This window comes from Bos grunniens, chromosome 26, assembly GCF_055505025.1.
Source record: "Bos grunniens cultivar Pamir isolate PY7600 chromosome 26, Bosgru_T2T1.0, whole genome shotgun sequence".
NCBI lineage: Eukaryota > Metazoa > Chordata > Mammalia > Artiodactyla > Bovidae > Bos > Bos grunniens.
In genome coordinates, this window is record NC_141190.1 from 25,512,496 (window position 1) to 25,534,818 (window position 22,323).

Genomic DNA, 22,323 nt, shown 5'->3' on the forward strand with positions numbered 1-22,323 from the left:
GCTCGGGCATTGAGCAGATAGTAATGAACAAACATGCCCTTCAGTCCCCTAGGCAGATGAGCAAGAAAAAGGTGAGGCAGAAGGAACAAATTGGTCATAAACTTGTTGCCAACAAAGAGAGAATGCATAGGTGCAGGGAACTAAGCTGAAAACCCATTCAACCAAGCAGGGGCATGAGAGGGTTAGGCCGTGGGAACATATTAGATGGTCCTCCTGAAAGTGCTGGAGCTGGATTTCAAGCCCAAGCCTTTGAATGAAAATGAAGCACATTAACTTCTTGAAAACATCAGAGGTATCTATGACTCGATGCTTTTTTATTGTGCTCTGTTTGCAATTTTTAGCAACAATTTTGCTAGGGCTCCCACCCACTACTTTCCCTCTTTCCTTTTCTATCACCATTGTCTTAGTTCAATTCTCTTATCTCTTATATTGTGATATCCTTCTCACCTGACTTTCTGTTTTTCATCTTCACTGATTTACCCTTCATATTCCTGACTGTTTGGTTTCCAAAATGCAGGTGCCAACTGATTTTTTCACCTGCTCAAGCACAGTAGACATTTGTGTGTTATTTCCTGAGAAGAGTTGGAACTCTTTAACCTGATGTACTAGGCAGAATAGTGTCCTCCCCAAAGATATCCATATCTTAATCCCTGGGACCTTGGATTACATAGCAAAGGGGAGTTAGGACAGTAGATGGAAATACGGCTGTAATCAGTTGAGTAAAAGATGAAGTGAGTATCCTGGGTTATCTGGTTGGGTCTAATGTAATCAGAAGGATCCTTCAATGGGGAGAAGGAGGAAGAAGAGTCAGAGTGAGAGTGATGCAATGTGAGACTCAACCAGTCATAGCTGCCTTTGAAGATGGACGGGGACCAGGAGCCAAGGAACACATATAACCTCCAGAACCTGGAAAAGGCAAGAAAACAGATTCTCCCTTAGAACCTCCAGAAGGGATATAGGAATACAGCCCTGCCAACACCTTGGTTTTAGTCATTGAAACCCATTTTGGACTTCTGATTTCCCAAGCTGTAAGATAATACATTTATGTTGTGACTCTTGAGAGTCCCTTGGACTGCAAGGAGATCCAACCAGTCCATTCTGAAGGAGATCAGCCCTGGGATTTCTTTGGAAGGAATGATGCTAAAGCTGAAACTTCAGTACTTTGGCCGCCTCATGCGAAGAGTTGACTCATTGGAAAAGACTCTGATGCTGGGAGGGATTGGGGGCAGGAGGAGAAGGGGACGACAGAGGATGAGATGGCTGGATGGCATCACTGACTCGATGGACGTGAGTCTGAGTGAACTCCGGGAGTTGGTGATGGACAGGGAGGCCTGGCGTGCTGCGATTCACGGGGTCGCAAAGAGTCGGACACAACTGAGCGACTGAACTGAACTGAACTGAACTGAAGCTACTTTGTTTGTAATAATGTGTTACATCCAATTGGAAACTTACATACCTAGTAGTTAAAAGAATTGTTGTCTGACTCCAACCTGGGTCTCCATCTTCTTCTCCACACACCTGAGGCCCTAACCTCAGCAGACCCCCTGCCCTGCAAATTCCCACCCCAAGCCTGGAACATGACAGGAAATTTCAGCCCAATTGAATCTTCCCATGCTTATCCTTAGCCTGAAAAGCTCATTGCCTTCTTCACCTACTAAATTAAGCCAGTCCAAATAGTATTCTTGTAAAAATTTTCACACAGGATAATCCTCTACATCATCCCTGTTAGGAAATCACTCATTTCTATCACATATCAACCTTGCAGGTTTAGTGTGAGACTCCCATGAGACAAAAGGTGAAATGACTTAAAACCAGGTGCAAGTCAGAGTGGTTGCAACTTTCACTGAAGGTGGTTGTATAAATGTGTATCTCCGGTTGCACTAAAAGTGTCAGGAACATTGTGTCCTTCATCCCTACATCCTCCACAGCATTTAGTATGGTACACTGACCATAAGAGGGCTTCCCAAGTGGTAAAGAATCTGCCTGCCAATGCAGAAGCCACAGGAGGTGCAAGTTTGATCTCTGGGTTGGGAAGATCCCCTGAAGGAGGAAAATGGCAACCCACTCCAGTATTCTTGCCTGGATAATCCCATGGACAGAGGAGTCTGGAGGGCTACAGTTCCTGGGATCACAAAGTGTTGGACACAACTGAGCAACTGCACATGCGCACATTGACCATGAGAGACTATGTAGTGATGTGTCAGGTTGAGTAGGAGATAGGTTGTGAGAAATATCAGATATGGGATTAGATGGTAGGTCATTCATTCCACCCTTCTATATGGGGAATCTGGGATGTGTCAGGTACTGTCCCAGTGCTGAAGATATTGTGAAAAATAGGACAGACCATTGTGTTGCCCTGAGGCATTTTACAGTCTAGTCAAGTCCCTACTCTGGGTCTCTTGGTCTGTTAGCTACTTCCAATCTGGGGACTTTCTTATCCCTTGAAAATCCCCTTGATTCAGCAGCTACAATGGTTTGGCTGAAAGCTCTTTCAGTTCCTGAGCTCTAAGAGGGAATGATGCCCCTTGACAGGAATGGTGGGAGGAAGGGGAGTGTGCATTCCTGTAGGCAGGAAAAGCAGAGACAGACTCTGAAATGGAAAGTGACAAGTGGGTAGGATCACACAGTAGGCAAAATGGACTTGATGGGCCTGTGATCTTCCCATTGCTGAGGCTTTCAATGCATGTCCACTCAAAGTAAGCACCAGCACCCAGGGAGTGCTCCAGGCTTTCATCTCTACATCAGTGAGAGGCCTGGTGAAATTGCTGTTTATTTTCTGAGCTTCAAGTTGTCATCACTAAAGAAGTGACATGTTCCATTTTGGGGCATGCCATTTTCCTACTCGGGTGGGCAAATGACCTGGTTTGCTCAGAGATGAACCTAATGTGTACTGAGGCCTGACCATGTGCCTGGAACATAATTCTAATCCTCACATCAATCCAGTGAAGGGAATGATACTGGCTTCATTGTCCAGATAAGGACACTGAGACTCCATGGGGCAAGCTACTTGCCTTAGGTCACACAGAGAGTAAATGGCAGAGCCTGAACTCTACACTAAGACTGTCTGGGTCAGAGCTTTTGGTCTATTACCAAGGTAACAGATTGCTTATATTTTCCTCTGTATTCACGCCAATGGCTTTGGAGCCATGGTTTCATCTTTCGTCTGTTTACACCTGTTGCTGCCCTTGGCTTCCTCATGAGAGTGGTGCTGGTGGTGGTTGGATGGAAGGAGTGATGGACATGTAGGAAGGTATGAGCTCAGAGTCCTAGTTAATGGTACACTTTGAGCTAATGAACTCTAGTTCTGGTGATCTCTCATCATGAAATACGGACATTGGCAGAGAATTCTGGGGTCATTTTGCCCCACCCCCTTACTGGGCTGCATGCTACCTAAATCATTTCTAAGAGATGGCTGTCTCCTTCCTTTTCAATGTCTCTTAGGAAATGAAAGTGAATGGATTTTTAATTCATTTTTAATGGCTCGTTACACAAAACCAGGACAACCTCCCACTACTCAACAGCCATTTTTCACAAGCTCCTAGTTTCAACAATGCTGCATTCTGCTTCCTTGATCTGCCACTTGCCTTGTTCAGCTGCCACATGCTGCAAAGTGCTTTCTTAACAATGGTCCCATTTTAATTAGGGATGACTAATGCTAAGTCACGTCAGTCGTGTCCGACTCTGTGCGACCTCATAGACAGCAGCTCACCAGGCTCCCCTGGGATTCTCCAAGCAAGAACACTGGAGTGGGTTGCCATTGCCTTCTCCAATGCATGAAAGTGAAAAGTGAAAGTGAAGTCACTCAGTCGTGTCCGACTGTTCTCGACCCCATGGACTGTAACCTACCAGGTTCCTCTGTCCATGGGATTTCCCAGGTGAGAGTACTGGAGTGGGGTGCCATTGCCTTCTCCTAATGTCTATTAATTTCTCTATCTTGTATCCCTTTCTTGGATCATATAGGAATAGACAAACCTGTGTTTGGGTGCTGACTCCTACCTCTCCCCAGCAGCATGGCCTGGACAGTTTCTTCATCTGGACTATGTGGATGGTGATATCTGCTCTTCACTGTGGTTATGCTCATTACCTGTGTAATGCACACAGAACACAAGCACAGCGCTTGGCATTTTGTAGGTGCTCAGGATATACTAGCATTGCCACTGCTACCTTTTCTGTGTTTGTTCTTCTCTTGTCTAAATTACTCAGTCATGTTTCTGGCTGTAGACATACTGTTTTCTTTCATTTACATCCAGTCAGGTATAGGTATGTATCTTTGTCATCTTTAGAAATCCCTAGAGAGTAAAATCGCACTAAAACTTAATTTAGTCACAGGGATATCCCTGGTGGTCCACTGGTTAAGACTTTGTCTTCCCATGCAGGGGGTGAGTCTTCAATTCCTGGTTTGGGGGTTAAGATCCCATATGACTCATGACCAAAAAAACCAAACCATAAAACAGAAGAAATATTGTAACAAATTCAATAAAGATTTTTTAATGGTCCACATCAAAAAAGTCTAAAAAAAAAAAAACAAACAACTTCATGCAGCCATATAGGAAGGTTGCTTTCACAATCTTCCCTCCTTGGCTTTGTGTTCCTTTTGTTTTATCCTCTGGACCTTCTTGAAGTTCTTTCACAGTCGCTTTGAATTCTTCCTTTTGGGGAGACTTGGCAGACTAATTTATCCAGGAAAAAGATACCTTTGAAAAACTACATGAGATACTCTAGAAAGAAGACATCTGGGAATGTCCACTTCCACTCATCTATTATGACCTTACTTATGCCTCTCATCCGTTATGAGGACATCTTGATCACCCCAGTCCAGACTCATTTTCTCCTCCTTTGAATGCCTATGGCAACACTTGAATTCACTGAATGCATCATATCTCTGTTGGCTAATAGGCAGCATGCTAATGAAGAGTGTGATAATACTCTTGTAGTACAATGATGAGAAAAATGATGTCTGTCCTCAAGGAGCACATACCCTTATGGTGGAGATACCTATGCAAATAGACAATTATAACCCACTGTGAGTAGCATAGTTGGAAGTATGTGCAACAAGGCAAAGGAGCATGGATGGGAGCAGAGATCTGTTCTGTCTTGCAGGACAGGTAAGACATCAGAGTGTTGATGGTATTTGAGCTAGGCCTTGAAGAAAAAGATCCTCAGGTGAAGAGTGAGAGAAGAGCTTTCAGAAGACGGAAAAGAGCTTGTGTGAATGTGTGGGAGCATGGAACAGGGAGAAACATGGGTATTCTGATGTGGCTAGAAGTTAGATGTTGTTTTGGGAAAGTGGCTCTACAGGGGGGTTACAATGTCAATTGGGGCCAAGTTGAGAAAGACCTTTTATGCTGTGCTGGGGAATTTGATCTGAAAGGCGGCCTGGAGCCACTATAGATCGTTTGACAATGTATAGGCAATGGAATTCAGCCTCTACTTTAGAAAGGTCATTCTGGTGTAAGGATGTAAGAAGGGGGAGAACTTAAGTCAACTAGTTATTTTGAAGGCCCCTGAAGTCAACTAGTAGCTAATCCAGTGGTTCATTTTCCTTGCACATGAGGTGTCAGCAGCATTTCACATGGCCGATCACTCCTTCCTTCTTGAAACCCATTCTTTGCATGGCTTCCAGAACACACACTCCCCTGAGTTCCCTCTAAGCTCGAAGCCCATTCTGTGTCAGTGAGGGTCCCTGACTCTAGGTATTTCTAGAGAGAAGTCATCAAATACAGGAATTGATTGCAAGTGTACCAGCAAGACTGGAGGAGCAAGAAGGAGAAAATGTAGTTGCTCAACTCTGCAGAAACTATTAACCCCCCTGCCCGGGAGGAAGAAGAGCAGTACAGAAGGCCAAGGGTCTCTCCCACTGAGATTCCTGTGGGTATGCTGAGCTGCACAAGGAGGGCCCAGGAACCTGCCTCACATGTCACTGGGACCCAGTGTTGCTGCTGGTGTCCTGTTGCCTACAGAAGTGTGCAGGGAGTAGCTTCTCCTTTGTCTGCATGTCCGCGCAAGTACCCCTAGCCCCATGGCAGAATCAGAAGCCACATGACAGGAGGGTCTTAGAAATACAGTTCTCAGGGTCCTGGTTATGTTCTATAATTAGGCAGGAAAGTGGGCTGGGCCGAGAGGACACAGCAGCACAGTTCACGCCTTTAGCTACTGTAAGTGTGCATCTTCATCCCGTTTGTAAGTAGCCTCCTCTTTTCCTGTTGGTTCACTGGTAGCACGTGAAGCTCAAAGTTGCTGAGTATTCAGTTCAGCTTCCAGTTCAATGGGACAGGTGTTCTCTGTTAATTAATTGACAGAGCCAAAAGTTGTGGGGACATGAATAAAACATGCTGTGATGGTTTATGTCGAGGAACAATGAGAGGAACACTCCCACTTTTGTCCCTTGGTTCTCAAACCTTTGTATCCGAATTTTGGTTTATTTTCTAGTTACATTCACATCCTAGAAGATAGCACCACAACCTCACACAGTGCTGGCTTCCAGCTAGGACTTGCTGTTGAATCTTTGAAAGTCCATTCAATCAGTGTATCAGGTCAGCTGCTTCTGGCTGATGAAATTTGCAGGAAGACCAGCAGATTCCATCAACATGTCCATGACCACACTTCATTTGCTGGGAAATGCGTTCCTTTGTTAGATGCAATTGTGTGGGAATCCATGAGAGTGAGTAAGGTGCTCAGAAATTTAAAAATTTTGATTCTAGTATATTCACTGCAGGCAAAGAAAAGCAAGTTCAAGGAGAAGAAATTGCTTCCTCTATGTGATAGGAGTGAGATGGTGCAGTCAACTTGCCACCAGGTGCAATATTGAGTGTTGGTTTCTGAGGTTGTCAGGTTGGGGACTCAGCAGTAGTGATGCCTGTGTCAGCTTTGGCGAGGGGAAAGTGAAGTGAAAGTTGCTCAGTTGTGTCCGACTCTTTGTGACCCCATGTACTATAGCCTGCCAGACTTCTCTGTCCATGGAATTCTCCAGGCAAGAATACTGGAGTGGGTAGCTGTTCCCCTCTCCAGGGGATCTTCCCAACCCTGATATGGAACCCAGGCCTCCCAGATTGCAGGCAGATTCTTTACTGTCTGAGCCACCAGTACATGGCAAATGTAGGCAAAGGTTCTATCTCTGCCACAGTAGCCACTGTACAAAAGAGCCCATGGAGCAGATGGGGGCATTTTGGAGAGAAAGGCTTACTGGCTTCAACAGAAGGCCATCTTGTTCCATCTACTTATTGAGAGATTCTTCTGTAGTAAGTTCCATTTGGTGAATATTCATACAGGACACAGATACTCACTGTGCCAATTTCAAAAGGTTTAAAGCACATACTGGTTTCCCTTCTTCATTTCCCTAATCTCTAAATGCTGAAATGCCCCAACTTTCAATCTTCATCTCTCTATTCAAACTCCATGTCCTGGCAATCTAACCTAGTCTCATGTCTTTAAATACCATCTAATCACTGACAACCTAGTTATGACCAACTTAGACAACATATTATAAAGCAGAGATTACTTTGCCAGCAAAGGTCCATCTAGTCAAAGCTATGTTTTTTCCAGTAGTCATATATGGATGTGAGAGTTGGACTATAAAGAAAGCTGAGGGCCAAAGAATTGATGCTTTTGAACTGTGGTGTTGGAGAAGACTCTTGAGAGTCCCTTGGACTGCAAGGAGATCCAACCAGTCCATCCTAAAGGAGATCAGTACTGAATATTCATTGGAGGGACTGATGCTGAAGCTGAAACTCCAATACTTTGGCCACCTAATGCGAAGAACTGACTCATTGGAAAAGACCCTGATGCTGGGAAAGATTGAAGGTGGGAGGAGAAGGGGAAAACAGAGGATGAGATGGTTGGATGGCATCACTGACTCGATGGACATGAGTTTGAGTAAACTCCGGGAGTTGGTGATGGACAGGGAGGCCTGACGTGCTGCAGTCCATGGGGTCGCAAGGAGTTTGGACACAACTGAGCAACTGAACTGAACTGAACTGAATCACTGACAACTCCCATATTGATATTTTTAGCCTGGACTCTCTGCCCTGAACTCCAGACTCATTAATCCAGCTATTTGACTCATCCACTTGAATTCTCTTAGGCATCTCAAACTTAATGTCCAAAACTAAACATCTCAACTTTCCTCCCAACCTCCTTCTGCTGTAGTCTTCATCTCATAAAATGGCACCTCTATGCTTCCAGTTACTTAGTCCCAAATCTGAAGGTCATTTTGGACTCTTCTCTTTTATTCACACCCCATATCCAAATTTTCACCAAATCTTCCTGGCTTTACCTTCAAAGTATGTTCACACCATGTTTCTTTTCCTGTCCATGCTTGCTTGGGCCATTTTCACCTGGATGGTTACAACACAATCCAAATTCGCATTTTCCCCCACCCTGCCTTTCTTAACACCACAACCGGAGCCACCCTGTGAACACTGAAGTCCTCTGACATAATCCTCCAGTAGCTCCTCGTCTCACTCAGTAAGAGCCAGGATCTTCACAGTCCTTCACAAGTCCCAGCAAGATCTAAGCCTCCCCAGATCTCCCGGACTTCATCTCCTTCTGCTCTCCCTTGTCTCTCAGCTCCATCCTCATTGGTCCTCTTGATGTTGATTGAATATGAAAGGCCTCAGCATCTTTGCATTTGTTGTCTCTTACATGGCTTCATCCCTCATCTCATTCAGGATTTTGCTCGAGTGTCAGTTTTTCATAGTTTTCCTGGGCTCCTTTTATTCTGCTGCAGCTGCATAGCCCTGAACTACCCTGCATGTTAGGACTTGCTCTTCTCCTTTTGTTTATCCGCCTGCCCCTCCCCACCCCCACCCCTTAACACTCACCATCATCTGACTACTGTGTTACCTACCTACCTGTTTGTTTATCTTCCTTGCCAGAATGTAAGCTCTCTGAGGGCAGAGAAGCTGGTTTGTTTTCCTCACTGCTGAACCCATAGCCCTTGGCCAGTGGGAAACATTCCATGCATATTTGCTTAGTGGGTGAATGAAAAAATTGTGAGAATCAGAAATTGGATGATTCAGTGGACTATCATACATTTCAGAAGATTTTGTGTTTGTTTGCTGTATGTGCGATGAGGGTGGGATCAGGGGTCATGCTGAGGTTCTTTCTTTTTTTTTTTTCATTTTTTTTTCTTTCTTTTCTTTTTTTTTCATTTTTTCCCTTTTTAAAAAAATTGTTTAACTTTACAATATTGTATTGGTTTTGCCATATATCAACATGAATCCGCCACAGGTATACACGTGTTCCCCATCCTGAACCCTCCTCCCTCCTCCCTCCCCGTACCATCCATCTGAGTCATCCCAGTGCACCAACCCCAAGCATCCAGTATCGTGCATCAAACCTGCACTGTTCAAACACATGTCCATTGAGTCAATGATGCCATCCAACCATCTCATCCTCTGTCACCCTCTTTGCCTCCTGCCCTCAATCTTTCCCAGCATCAGCTGTGGACTACAAATACTCAATTTCTGTTCCCTGGGGGGAGTGCCCCATGAATTGGGATGAGGACTCCAGGATTTAGACACTGCTGAGACTGAAAAATATACTCTTGTGTACAGTCCCTGAGGAGTAGGTTTTAGCATCCTACTACATTACCACTGTCGATCACTTTCACTAAAGGCCATGGTCCCTATTTTAATTGGCTGGAAACAAAGAACTATCAGGTAGGGGCAGGAATGTGGTGGTGAGACATGAGGGGAACTTCAGGGGGCATGTATAGAACCTGATGGATTTAAAGACACCAAGGTTTCAGGAAGGTTTAATGAACTAAAGTAATTTTCCTTCAGAGTAAAATTTTACAGGCATTAAAGGTCCTCACTTCACTGAATGTGCTCACGGGCGAGAGCGTCCCAGTGATTTATGAATTTGCAGATTATGCATTATCCTTTCAGAGGACAGGACTCCCCCGGGGCTTCCTGCCTTCCTTCTGAAGCTGAAGCTGAAGCTGAGTAGAGGAGCCCAGAGAACACACCACGTCTGATTTGTAGCCTCCTGTATCACAACTGGGGTCTAGAACGTGTGGGTATTTTTCAGAGGGAGCTTAGCAACTCTAGTGTCTGAATCCTCCTTCTCCCCCATCAAATAAGGATAACTTGGAAGCCTTGCCTCCTGAAGAATAATTATCATACTAATAACTCATATTTGCATAGTACAGCTTCTAAAGCAGGTCAACTTTCCTTATTTGATTTGATTCAAAAACCCTGTGAGGTTGGCAGGGGAAGGAGAATCATTATCCCCATTTTAGGAAATTGGAACAGATTCTGAAAACGTAAATAAGTTGCTCAGGCTCGCCCAGTAGCATATGGTGAGACTGGGTGTTGAGTGCAGCCCTCTAGTTGTAAGTGCTCTTTCCACGCTGCCAGGAGAGCCCCATCCAGGAGGCAGACGGCTGGACCCAGTGGGTCCTGGCTTCATGAAATATGTGATCTTACGAAAGGAAGAGCCATTTCTCTTCTGATCACTTTATCACCAAGAATCTTATGTTGTGTTTGGCATAGGTAGGAATAGAAGAATGAAAGGGAGAGGGGATGTGACAAATAAAGACATTAGTTACTGGCACTCTGTGTATCCAAAGACCAAGTAGTTGGCTGAGGGCTGGTCTGAGCATCTGGGGGCAGTAGAAGTCATTAGATTCCTAGAGACAAGGAGATGGGGGGTGGATGGTCAGCAAGGGCAGCACCAATTGATTTTGTCAGAGGCAAGCCATGTTCCTTATGGTCAACTAATTATATGAGTCTCAGTATTTTTGCCTGGAGAATCCCATGGACAGAGGAGCCTGGCAGGCTGCGGTTCACAGGGTCACAAAGAGTTGGACATGACTTAGTGACTAAACAACAGCAACATATATATATATATATATATATATATATATACACACATACAAGTATATATATATGTATGTATATATATAATATGTGTGTATACATATACACACACATACACAGTAAGTCTCTTGTTATACTTTAGTCATCTAATATACATTATATATTAATATTATATATGTTATGTGTTTATACATAGTAAGTCTTGTTATAGTATAGTCCCTCTATGTAAACACCCTCTTCATTTTTATCAAACTTTATCAACCCGTAGTTGGTGGTAGGTTGGACTTCCTCTGTCCCTCATGCATGATTCTATCATCCTTTGTCCCGTCTTTCCCACCTTTGTGCAGCTTGACTGTGTCTCCAAGTGGCTGGTGCCCCCCTGACATTGCACTCAACACATGACTGCTCTTGCCTCTAATGGCCCATTCAGCTCTACCTTCATGCTGTCTTTTCCACCAAGCAGGGTTAAAATGGCATCTTACCACCCTGCTTTCTTCTATCTACTGCTGTCCAATTAAAACATGAAGGAAAGAAAGAGAGGGACAGGGAAATAAAGAGAGAGGCCAGACAAGCAAGGGAGTGAACTTCATTTCTCTATATCCAAATTCTTGATACTTTGAGTTCATATAATCTTTAATCTAAGATTAGATTAAATCATATAATCTTTCCCTCATGAAGACTTTGCTGACCACATTTTCTGATTTAATTGCTTCCTCCTTTCAACTCTTATAGCACATTATCTGTACCTCTCAGATACATTTATCTTCTCATCCCTCCTTTTATTGTCATTCATTTATAATTCATTTGCCGGACCTTGGATAGCACCTGCCATGTGTCAGGTGGTATGCTAGGCATTGGGGATGCAAAATTGAATGAGACCTGACTTGTGACCTCAAAGAGGTCACAATCTAACAGATGAGACATATGGAGATGTCACATTAATCCAAATTGATAAAAACTATAAGAGATGTATGAGCAAATGTTCTTCCGGAGATTGTGTCTGATGCTAATTTAAGGTTATATGTGCCTTAAGGTTATATGAGCCTTAAAGCTCCTATGTACACAGGAGCTTTTATTTAGGTGGCTTTACTACTCTGTGTGTGTCTGTATGTGTGTGGCTTATATTAAGAGAGAGGTGCTATTTACTCATGAATAATTCCAATTTATTTGAATTTCTCCTCTGTCTAAAATTCCCCTAGCATTGTAGCCTGTTGGTCACAAAGGACATTTTTTTTTAATTTATTTTTTTATTGAAGGATAATTGCTTTATAGAATTTTGTTGTTTTCTGTCAAACCTCAACATGAATCAGCCATAGGTATACATATGTCCCCTCCCTTGACAAAGCATATTTGACAAACCTGGGTCTCTCAACAATTTGTCTTGTCATTTCATTACACATCTCTGTTTCCTATTTCTTTCTCCAAAAGCAAAGAAAACAAAAATTACTTTCATCTGTGGGCCTTGAGCTCTGGATCTTTCTCTGATTCCCTGAGTTCAGCAGGTGTCTAATTCACATGAGAGGAGCTCAGTAAATATTTGTGGAATTCATGATTGAGTGATAAACTCTTTGAGGGCAGGAATGTGTTTTTCTCCGTTCACTTTGCCTGCTCATTGCCTTGCACACAGAAAGCTCACATAAACATTTGCTAAATGGAGGATGCATTGTATTAGAGCAGAAGAAGCATGGATGGCAGAGTCTCATAGTCCTGGGTGGGAATGCTGACTTGGTCTCTTGCTAGCTGTGCACATTGGGGAGCAGACTGCTTAACTCTTAGGGCTCACTTTCCTCATCTGTAAAATGGAGTGCTAACTATATTATATCTTCTCAGTCTCGACAGTTTGTTGTGAGAATTGAGAAGCACCCAGTGTAATATTTAGCACATAGTAATGGTTCAGTTAATCTTTGGTCCCTGCTTTTTCTTCTTTGAATTGGACTGGCACCTCTCATCTGGGGACATCTGCTGGAGAGGAGTCATGTCAAGCTTTGCTGTGGACCCCAGGCTAGCTCCTCCATCCTTCTTCATCTATCCACTGGTGATTCTTTGGTCACACTCACTTCTTTCTGATCTGAGTCCTCTCCCAGGTACCCTGGGGCTTGTTAGTGGGTTTTCTGCATCTGCTTTCAGTTTTCTTCCCTGATAATTCCCTTCTCAGAGCCTTTGGAAGGCTTTGATTGGTGAGAGAAGCAAGGGTTTGGCGGGCTTTCTTTCAGTCTTGGTTTTCTTTGCTAGGCACAGGATATCTTGGGCTAAAGGCTACATTATCATCTCTTGGTAACTTTATTCTTGTCCTTCTATGCCGGCTCCAGGGGAAAGGAAGCTTCTGGTCCTAATTCTCTGTTTGGACCTTTCCTCTGAAGGAATGCCTGGGTGATTTTGTTGGGAAGCATCCTCCTCATGCATCTCCTATGACCTGTTTTCTTTGTAAAATTCAGCTCAGTTTAAAGGCAGGAATGCTTTTCTAGATCAGGAATCCACCACACTGGAAGGCAATGTCACTGTAGCCCAAACTTGGGAGAGGAATCATGGTGTGATGGAGTCTTTCTCAAAGCTTGGTCCTCTAATAGCCACAGGAAGATTTCTGGGTCCTCCCCAAGACTCACCAAGTCACACTTGCAGGGAATCTTCATTTAGCAGGCTCCCCAGTGACAGTTAGGCTCCAACTTTTCTCATAATGTGGGAGGAACAGTGCTCTGGGCCCTTGACCAAGGCCACACATTGTTGGAACTTTAACTTGAGTCATTTTGTCTCTCTTTGTCTGTTTCCTCATCTGTAAAACAGGGATAATAGACTGGATTGAACCATCCCCTTCTGAAGACTATGCTTTACAGCTAAGATACCATTATCTTCCACTGACTCAAAAATAATGATCTTTGGGAACCTTTGATGTACTGAGCCTGTCTCTTTGGAGACAGGAGTAGAAAACGTGAAGCCTGCCTCACGGTGTTCAGAATTGAGCTGAGAAGGCAGATCCTGTGACATCCAGAAGCTATCTAGATAGTGTTTAACTTTGTGGCAAATTATGTAATGCAATTTTGAATGTAATAGGACTTCAGGCTACTTGAGGGAGATGGATCCTGAGCTGTTTCTTGAACAAAGGTAGACATATTCAGGCAGTAATGAAAGGACTGTTCACAGGCAATGACACCACAAGACAGCTGGAAAGAACGAAAGCAGAGACGTGAGAATGGATTCCTTATCTGCAGCACCTTGGGAACTTGGATTGTTAAAGCAGAGGGCAGTTTCTTGATATCCATGGAAAAGTGCCTGGAGACAGTATGTGGGTCAGACTATGGGGTGCCTTACATACCAGGTAAGGAATCTGGATTTCATCCTTAGGCAGAGGATCCAGTAAAGGCTTCTAACCAAAAACGTATGTGTATTAAGAGCAAAATTGAAACTATCTATTATGAAGGCAGAAGTAAAATTCATGGAGTTGTGTAAGGATGTATTTATTTGGATCCTCCGAGAAGCAGACACCAAAAAGAAATGAGATATGTAAGAAACATAATAAAGACTGAGAAGATGGAGGGAGGGAAGGAGAGTGGTCTAGTTCAATTCAGTTCAGTCGCTCAGTCGTGTCCACCTCTTTGCGACCCCATGAATTGCAGCACGCCACGCCTCCCTGTCCATCACCAACTCCTGGAGTTCACTCAGATTCACGTTCATCGAGTCAGTGATGCTATCCAGTCATCTCATCCTCTGTTGTCCCCTTCTCCTCCTGCCCCAAATCCCTCCCAGCATCAGAGTCTTTTCCAATGAGTCAACTCTTCGCATGAAGTGGCCAAAGTACTGGAGTTTCAGCTTTAGCATCATTCCTTCCAAAGAAATCCCAGGGCTGATCTCCTTCAGAATGGGCTGGTTGGATCTCCTTGCAGTCCAGGGAACTCTCTAGAGTCTTCTCCAACACCACAGTTCAAAAGCATCAATTCTTCGGTGCTCAGCTTTCTTCACAGTCCAACTCTCACATCCATACATGACCACTGGAAAAACCATAGCCTTGACTAGACGGACCTTTGTTGGCAAAGTAATGTCTCTGCTTTTCAATATGCTATCTAGGTTGGTCGTAACTTTCCTTCCAAGGAGTAAGCGTCTTTTAATTTCATGGCTGCAGGCACCCTCTGCAGTGATTCTGGAGCCCCCAGAATAAAGTCTGCCACTGTGGTCTAAGCACTGGGTAAAAATGCTGATAGAATGAGAACAGCTCTGGGCTCTCAGAAGGGCTCTCAGATCCAGTTGTTTGTTAGACCTTGTATTAAGTAGTAGGACTCTAACCCTCAACATCTCTTTTTTCTCCCCTTATGGGCTTTGCACTTTTTGGAAATTGCTTATGCTAAGTCACTTCAGTCGTGTCCGACTCTGTGTGACCCCATAGATGGCAGCCCACCAGGCTTCCCCGTCCCTGGGACTCTCCAGGCAAGAACACTGGAGTGGGTTGCCATTTCCTTCTCCAATGCATGAAAGTGAAAAGTGAAAGTGAAGTCACTCAGTCGTGTCCGACCCTCAGCGACCCCATGGACTGCAGCCTTCCAGGCTCCTCCATCCATGGGATTTTCCAGGCAAGAGTACTGGAGTGGGTGCCATTGCCTTCTCCGGGAAATTGCTTGGTGCCCCAGAAAGCTTGATATCGGAAGACACTAAAGTAGTCTGACTTGCTCAGGCAGACACTAAAGGGGGCTCTGACCTGTTTCTAGAAGAACGTAGTTTTGAGTTTCTCCAGAATTTGGGATGGTCTACACATAGCCACTCATGTTTTTACCTAGTGACTGTGAAAGAATGATTTAGTCAATGAAAGCAGTAAAATGAAGAGAAATCTGGTGTGTATGCATTTGAATTGATTTAACAAATAGGAATTATTGGCACATTGCTAGGCATTTGGTTGGAGAAGGTTTGGACAAGTCCTGTCTCCATTAGCCCCTGAATTTAACAAATGAGGAAGCAAACGGGAAAGGCATGGAGTGCAATACTTTGCATAGGGTACATGCTCCTTGCTTTTGTGCTGTGCTAATAGTGTAATAGAGTGGGGGCGTGTGCGGCCCTTAGCACAAGGCTGCTTCTGGTTGCCATTACCTCAAGACCCATTACCAGGCAACCGTTAGTTATCTAATTACCAGAAGACCTGTGGGAGCTTAGAGTGGCAATTAGAGGTCCCGCTTAGCCATTGGTCAGCACTGCAGTTTGCCCCTCCCCCAAGCAAGCAACTGTCAATGAGCGACTCTTGGTGGTTCTACTCAGCCATTGGTTAGCACCACAGTGGGCCCCACCCACAAGTGGCCAGTTGTCAGTGAGTGACTGTTAGTGGGTCATTCAGCCAACTGTCAGTGGAATGGTGGTTGTCAGGTGGAGAGTGAGGTAAGAGTTGGATCCAGCCTTCTCCGATAGTGCCTGCCAGCGCTCCTGGTTGGGGGTCAGCAGGGAAGCTGGGGGGTCCCAGGGAACAGCCTGGGAGCTGTGTCCCACAGGGCTCCAGAGCCCTCGCTGGGGACACCCATTGGCCTTATCCCAGGCCTTGAGGTGACCATGAACCCTCTCCCCCATCTCCACCTCTGCGACCTAATGGCAGCAGCTGTCCACATTGGATGCAGTCTAGGACCTGCCCCCGCTGTTGGGGTTGCCTGAGGAGCTAGACGACCAGTTGGGTTATGGGTGCCTGGCTCCCTCAGCAATGAAAGCTGGGCAGGGTCTGGTGACCTGGCCCTGAGGGCGTCGCTAACTGAGATCTGCCTCTTAGCCAGGACTGGGACCTCAGAGGGCAAAAGCTGTGCCGTTCTTGTCAGAATAGAGAATAACATTCGGTAGAGATTTACAGGAACATCGTTACCTGACCATGACCTGACCTCAAGAACAAAGAATCTAACACCAGAAAGTTTGCCACAACTAACCACACCCTTTCTTCACCTTTGCCAGAAAAGCTAGGCTTTGCTGAAAGCTTTTAGCGAGTTCAGAGTTTTTAGGGCATAAGCCACCTGTCTCCTTGCAGGGCCCAGCAGTAAACCTTTCTCTGCTCCAAACTCTGGTATTTTAGTATGTTTGGCCCCATTGTGCGTCGACCACATAAACTTGCATTTTTGGTACCAATAGGTCAGGTGGTTTGGTAGATTCTACTGTTCTTAAAATAGTTGTGTCTTTGATGTTCTTCTCGGCTTGGCTGTTTCTTTCCAACCTACGACTCCTCATCACAGGACAAAATCTGGGAAGAGACCTAAAGAACCCTCTAGTCATAACCTTGCAGAGAAGTTGAAGGTTCCAAGTCAGGTTTTTCAGGGACTCTCTCTGACCCATAATGGGGTCATATCCTTGCCTCTAATTTTTTCTTAGTTTACATAAAAGAGATGGAAATGGTGCTGACCGACCCCATGGGGTGCTGGATGAGAATAAATCTCAAAATGAGTGTCTTGTAGTTGGTTAAATGCCATAAAAATGTTCAATATAATGGCTGATTATTTTTCTTTAATCTTAAATGGATACCTAGCATGCAAAAGTCCTATCTTGGTAGCAGAAATCCATTATCTTGGAAAGAGTTTAATGGCTGCTGTGCAAATGAACTGAAGGAAGTTAAATTGTGAAATGGGAAGGAGTTGAGAAAAGTGAAATGAGTTGTGCATTAAATTTAGATAAACACAATTATGTGTAACTGGATTATCATGTGTGCAGGCAAGGCAGGCGCTGTATATTAGGCACCTGTGTTTTGATTAAAATAGATTCAGGTGCATGTACTTTGCATCCTTGTAGATATGGGATTGTGCCTTAGCCATTGTCCAGGTGCATGAGGGGGCAGCAGGGAAATGGCGGAGATCCAAGTCCTCAGCTGTAAAAGTTTAAGGGGACTGGGAGTAGTCTGGCCAATGGATGTTCATTTCAGAAAACTGCTGACCCTATTATGGGCTGTCCAGCTGTTTTTCATGTGCAGCTTTCTTCTGGGTTTCTTTTAACTGGAGTCAGGAAAGTGGTCCTGGAGTCTGGTGGAGTCTAATGTCTGCTTTCTCCATGGATGGGACACAGAGAAAGACAGACGACATCAGAGAGCGTTGGCAGCTGGGCTTGCCTGTTGTTCAAGATTTTATGGTTGTGAGGTGCTAGCGGTGGGGTGGGAACATGAAATCTCTTTGAACCCCTCTGTAGAAAGACAGAATCAGGCCCAGTTCTTTCTTACCCTTTTAGGTCCATGTCCGTAAGTCAGAGTCATCTCTAGATCAAAGGCAAGCCCATCCTCTGATCTCTGGGTGGCCATCTGAGTGAACAGAGCTAGCCAGCCTGTGCCTGACCTTGAAGGAGGACAGACGTGGGGAAACAAGTGTAGATATCCAGTTAATCCCTGTTGCCACGTTTTATTTCAAGTGCAAAGCACTGTCAGGATTAAAATAAATGCTACCAGTTATGAGGTAGCATTAAATTAATAATTTTTCCCCCATGCTTGATCCTATAATACCCCTCAACTCAACGGATAAATTCTAAGTCCTCCTCTGGGTGATTTGAGATGCAGTGAATATTGTTGCACAAACTAAAGTTGACTTCCTCTTTTTTTTCCCCCTCTCATTCCTCTCCTGTGCCCTTCTCCGCATCCCTCTCTCAGGTTATACTTATCCTGACGAAGCTGTATGACTTCAACCTGGGGAGCGTGACGGAGAGCTCACTTTGGAGGTAAGTGGATTAGAGGTCCTTCACTAGCTTCTCTGGTTGGGCTCACGTGAGAAGCACCAACTGAGCAGCTGGAGAGCATGTTTTGAAAGGAGCAGAAGATGCTCCTCCTCCTGGATGCCCACTTTAATGCCCCGGTGGCAATTATGGTCTCTATCTGTGAATTCCTTAGCACTCTGCTGATCTTGCTTGGGGCCCGTCACACATTCTCCTTGGCATTGTGGTTGCTTCTGCATTCATGCTGTGTCTCCTTTGGCTCGACAAATGTGAATGAAAGATAGAGAGATCAGAGCATGTCTGATGCAAGAGGAGACTGTGGATAAGGGAGCCTGATATAGGAAGGATGCTAGCCTTGGCGTGAGTCTCAGCCTAAGGACTGTTTCTCATTGTCCTTTGCTGTGACTCTTGAGAAGCCTGTGCTTCTGGGCACAGACACACATGAGAATTGGATCTGTGTGATGACTTCTGAGGTCCCTAGCCTTCCTGGACTCCTTCTTTCATAAAATAATATTAAAAATATATTTTACAACTACATTGGAGTAAAAACAAATATATTAATATTGTATATTAAAACTTGTTTTCAGCCTAACATGCTCATTCTTTGGCTTTGACTTTAAAAGAAATGACAGCATTTTTGTGAACCCTAGGCTCTATGTCTCTGTACCTGCTGAATAAATCAGCCCTGACAAGGACCTGGGATGGGGAGAAGGATGTGAGTGGGTTAAGCCAGAGAGGGCTTTAAGGAAGCCACGAACCTGACAGTTTCTCTGGACAGGAGACACCACACACTCACTCTTGCATACACCTCCTCACATGCAAGTTCACTATTCCAGCCATGCTGCGGGCAGTCACACAGGGCCCCAGTGAGTTTCATCAGCCTCTCTGAGTCGGCACTTCATGCTCTGCTTATTGCATCCGTGGGCTTCAAGAGGGCTGTGTGTCTATCCTGTTTACTCTGTCATTTGTAAACACTGGAGAGAACACGGTCACAAAAGGCCATTCACTTGGTGGTGTCTTTCATCTCAGCGCCTGTCCTGAGGGTCTCTGGAGTCTTGGAGCAGAGGGCTCTGGGGCATGAGTATCTGTGAACCTGGCTGCTTCTTTATCTGACCTGTTTGCAGAGGACCAGCCAGAGCCTCTCTCCTGGAAGGGGAGCAGTCACAGCATCTATTAAATATTTAGGGGTTAATTGCTCATATCGGCGGGGCTTGCCTTCATTTGCACAGGATGTCCAAAACCTAATTTGGTGCTCAGTGGAAATTGGCAGAGGTATAAGTAACCAGGCTGCCTCTCGTAGATGAAAGCGTGCCTCTTTCCACTCACACAGGACTCCTGGGGAACGAGAGGCTCAGAAGCCATCCCCTCAGGCCCTATCACAGTGATGCTGTGGTGATCCTTTAAGCCTGACTCCAGTGCTGTCTGCTTGGTGCAAATAATGAAATAAGCCAGAGAATCCTGTCCTTATAATGAGAGACAGCTATACCTGGCAGCCCATATCAAATTTCAGGAAAGGTTTGGTAGTTCTAAGGGTGAACCAGGCAAAGCCAGGGAGCCAAGGCCAGATGCTTAATGCTGGAGGCCCAGTAAGTGATAGAGTGTGTGCCCCATGGACATAAGAGTCAGTATATTCACTAGTGTGTGTCAAGGACAGCAGATGGCCGAATGGCCCTAAGGGCACCCTGATGTCCCATTGCTAGGATTCAAAATCTAGCTTGTCCACCCAAAGAGCTCTGTGGCTTTGGGCACTTTATCTAACTTCTCTGGATCAGCTTTTGGGGATGCTGGAATCAAGGACCACAGATTGAGTGGCTGCAAACTGCAGAAATGTGTTCTCTTCCAGTCTGAAGGCCAGAAGTCTGAAATCAAGGTGTCTTTGGGGCCCCTCCCTCTGGAGGCTCTAGAGAGAATCCTTCCTCACCTCCTTCAGCTTCTGGTGTCTGTCAGCATCCCCGGGGCTCCATTATTGCCTTCTCTGTCTTCTCCTCTTCTCTCCCTTAGAAGGACGCTTGCCAGTGGACTTAGGGGCCAGCCCCATAATCCAGGATGCTCTCATTTTCAGATTCTTAGTTTAATTACATCTGCAGAGATGCTCTTTCAAGGATAATTCCGTTGTGGGTTCTGGGGGTTAGGACATATTTTGATAGGGGCAGTGCCATTCAACCGACTTCGCTCTCGTAAATCTCGGTTTCTCTGAATGTAAATTGGAGACAGTACAAATCCCACTTTTGCTCCAGCCACATTGTCCTTGCTGTTCTTCGCACAAGCCAGCATCTTCCTCAGGACCCTTACACTTGGCTTTTTCTTGGGTCTGAGCTTCTTCCTCTCTGCTCACCTCATCAGTGAGGCCTTTGTCTCAGGACTTGGCATTTCATTACTGGGCTGCATTTTCCTCCCTGGAACCTGTCACCCTCTAGCTGCTAAATATTTACTTATTGATTTATTTATATTCAATCTACACCCACTAACATCTAAGCTTGTAAAGATAGAAATTTTTTTTTTTTTTCCATTTTGCTTCAGTGCTGTATCCTCAATACCTCAAATAGTATCTGGCACACAGGAGGTACTTAATAAATGTTTGCTTGATGAATAAATTCATGGATGGACTGTAAGGACTAAATTAAATATTAAATGTGCAAACATTTACAACAGTTACATGTGGAGAGTGCTCAGTTAATTGTAATAATTAATGATTATTGTAACCCTGTGTATTTGTGTAGTTTTGTTTGTAAGAATCCACTAAGGCAGGGATCCATGGGATGGAAACTGTAAGTGCATGCAAAGGGTTGTATTCCGTGCTGTCTAGGAATTATCACAGACCTTCCGGGGTGTTGGCAGGGGGATAGGGAGGGGAGAACAGTGATTTATGATGTTGTTCCTCATGCTGACTGGGCAGGGGGAATTGGAATAGCAGTTTCTACCTAGTTGGAGATGTTATTTTGTAAGAAAGATTCTCTGAAGGGCTGTTGGAGTGATGGGTGAGCTACAGTTTGGCAAATGGAAGGTGGAAAAATGTCCCTCGCACAGGGCAAAGGCCAGGCAAGGCAAGGCTGTAGGAGATAAGGGGACAAGGAAGGAGGTAGGGAGAGCAGCTGGGTGCTGGATTAGGTAGGGAGGAGGGTGGGAGGACTCATCAGGTTCACAGGAGGGGCCAAACCAATGGGGGTTACTTAGCATAGACTGTAGATAACAGAGTATATATGGTGTGACCCTTCAGGGATTTGAAACAAGCTGGTAGATGTTATAGGCATTCCCTATGGATACGCGTTATGTGAATATGTATTTGTGTTATCCGGAGGGTTCACAGGTCAGATAAAGCCCAGCTTAGGAACCCCTGCAGAGGGGGCAGTTGAGAAAAGGGACTGATCCTAAACTTTATGGAGACTTTCCAACTTCCTGGGCCCTCACCGTGTGTCTTCTGACTTCTTATTGTTATCCTTATCCCTAAGGATCCGTGCCCCTATCCTCTTTTCTCTGCTGTTAGTGGTGTATTTTACAGTTAGAGCCTAGAGCACTATGATCTTCCTTACTAATACAGTGAGCACAGAAAAGAAACTAAATTAAACACACACCTTTTCATTTCTGTGATTTGGTCCAACATGCTTAACTAAGTTGAAATTGAATTTGGTGATTCTTCTTCAATTTTCTGTACAGCAGAGGCGCCTGGAGCAGCAGCTGTCATGACAAGATGATGCGCCCTGCCAGGTTGCAGTATGACATAATTATTTGTCTCACTGAATTAATAATTCAGAAGCCATCTACTTCTAAATAGACAAGAGGCTGTTTAAAAGCAGTCTGTAGCATGGCGGTAGTGTGTGTCCTTGGTGACACTCTTTCTGGAACGCCTAGGTGCCATTATACTGGGGGT

General features: G+C 44.8%; 1 protein-coding gene across 9 annotated transcripts in view; it reads left to right on the forward strand.

Annotated features, from left to right (window-relative positions):
* The window catches only part of SORCS3 (sortilin related VPS10 domain containing receptor 3), a 633,389-nt gene that overhangs the window by 175,549 nt on the left and 435,517 nt on the right, over positions 1 to 22,323 (forward strand). For 8 of the 9 annotated variants that reach the window (XM_086377569.1, XM_086377575.1, XM_086377572.1 and 5 more), the window contains exons 1-2: positions 16,126 to 16,172; positions 18,394 to 18,461. Coding sequence is in view for 1 of the 9 variants with exons in the window: in XM_086377568.1 (XP_086233694.1) it covers positions 18,394 to 18,461 (68 nt within the window). In the remaining 8 variants the exon portion in view is untranslated. Of the gene's footprint in view, positions 1 to 16,125; positions 16,173 to 18,393; positions 18,462 to 22,323 lie in introns of those variants that run through there. The other variant, XM_086377568.1, reaches the window with a different exon arrangement.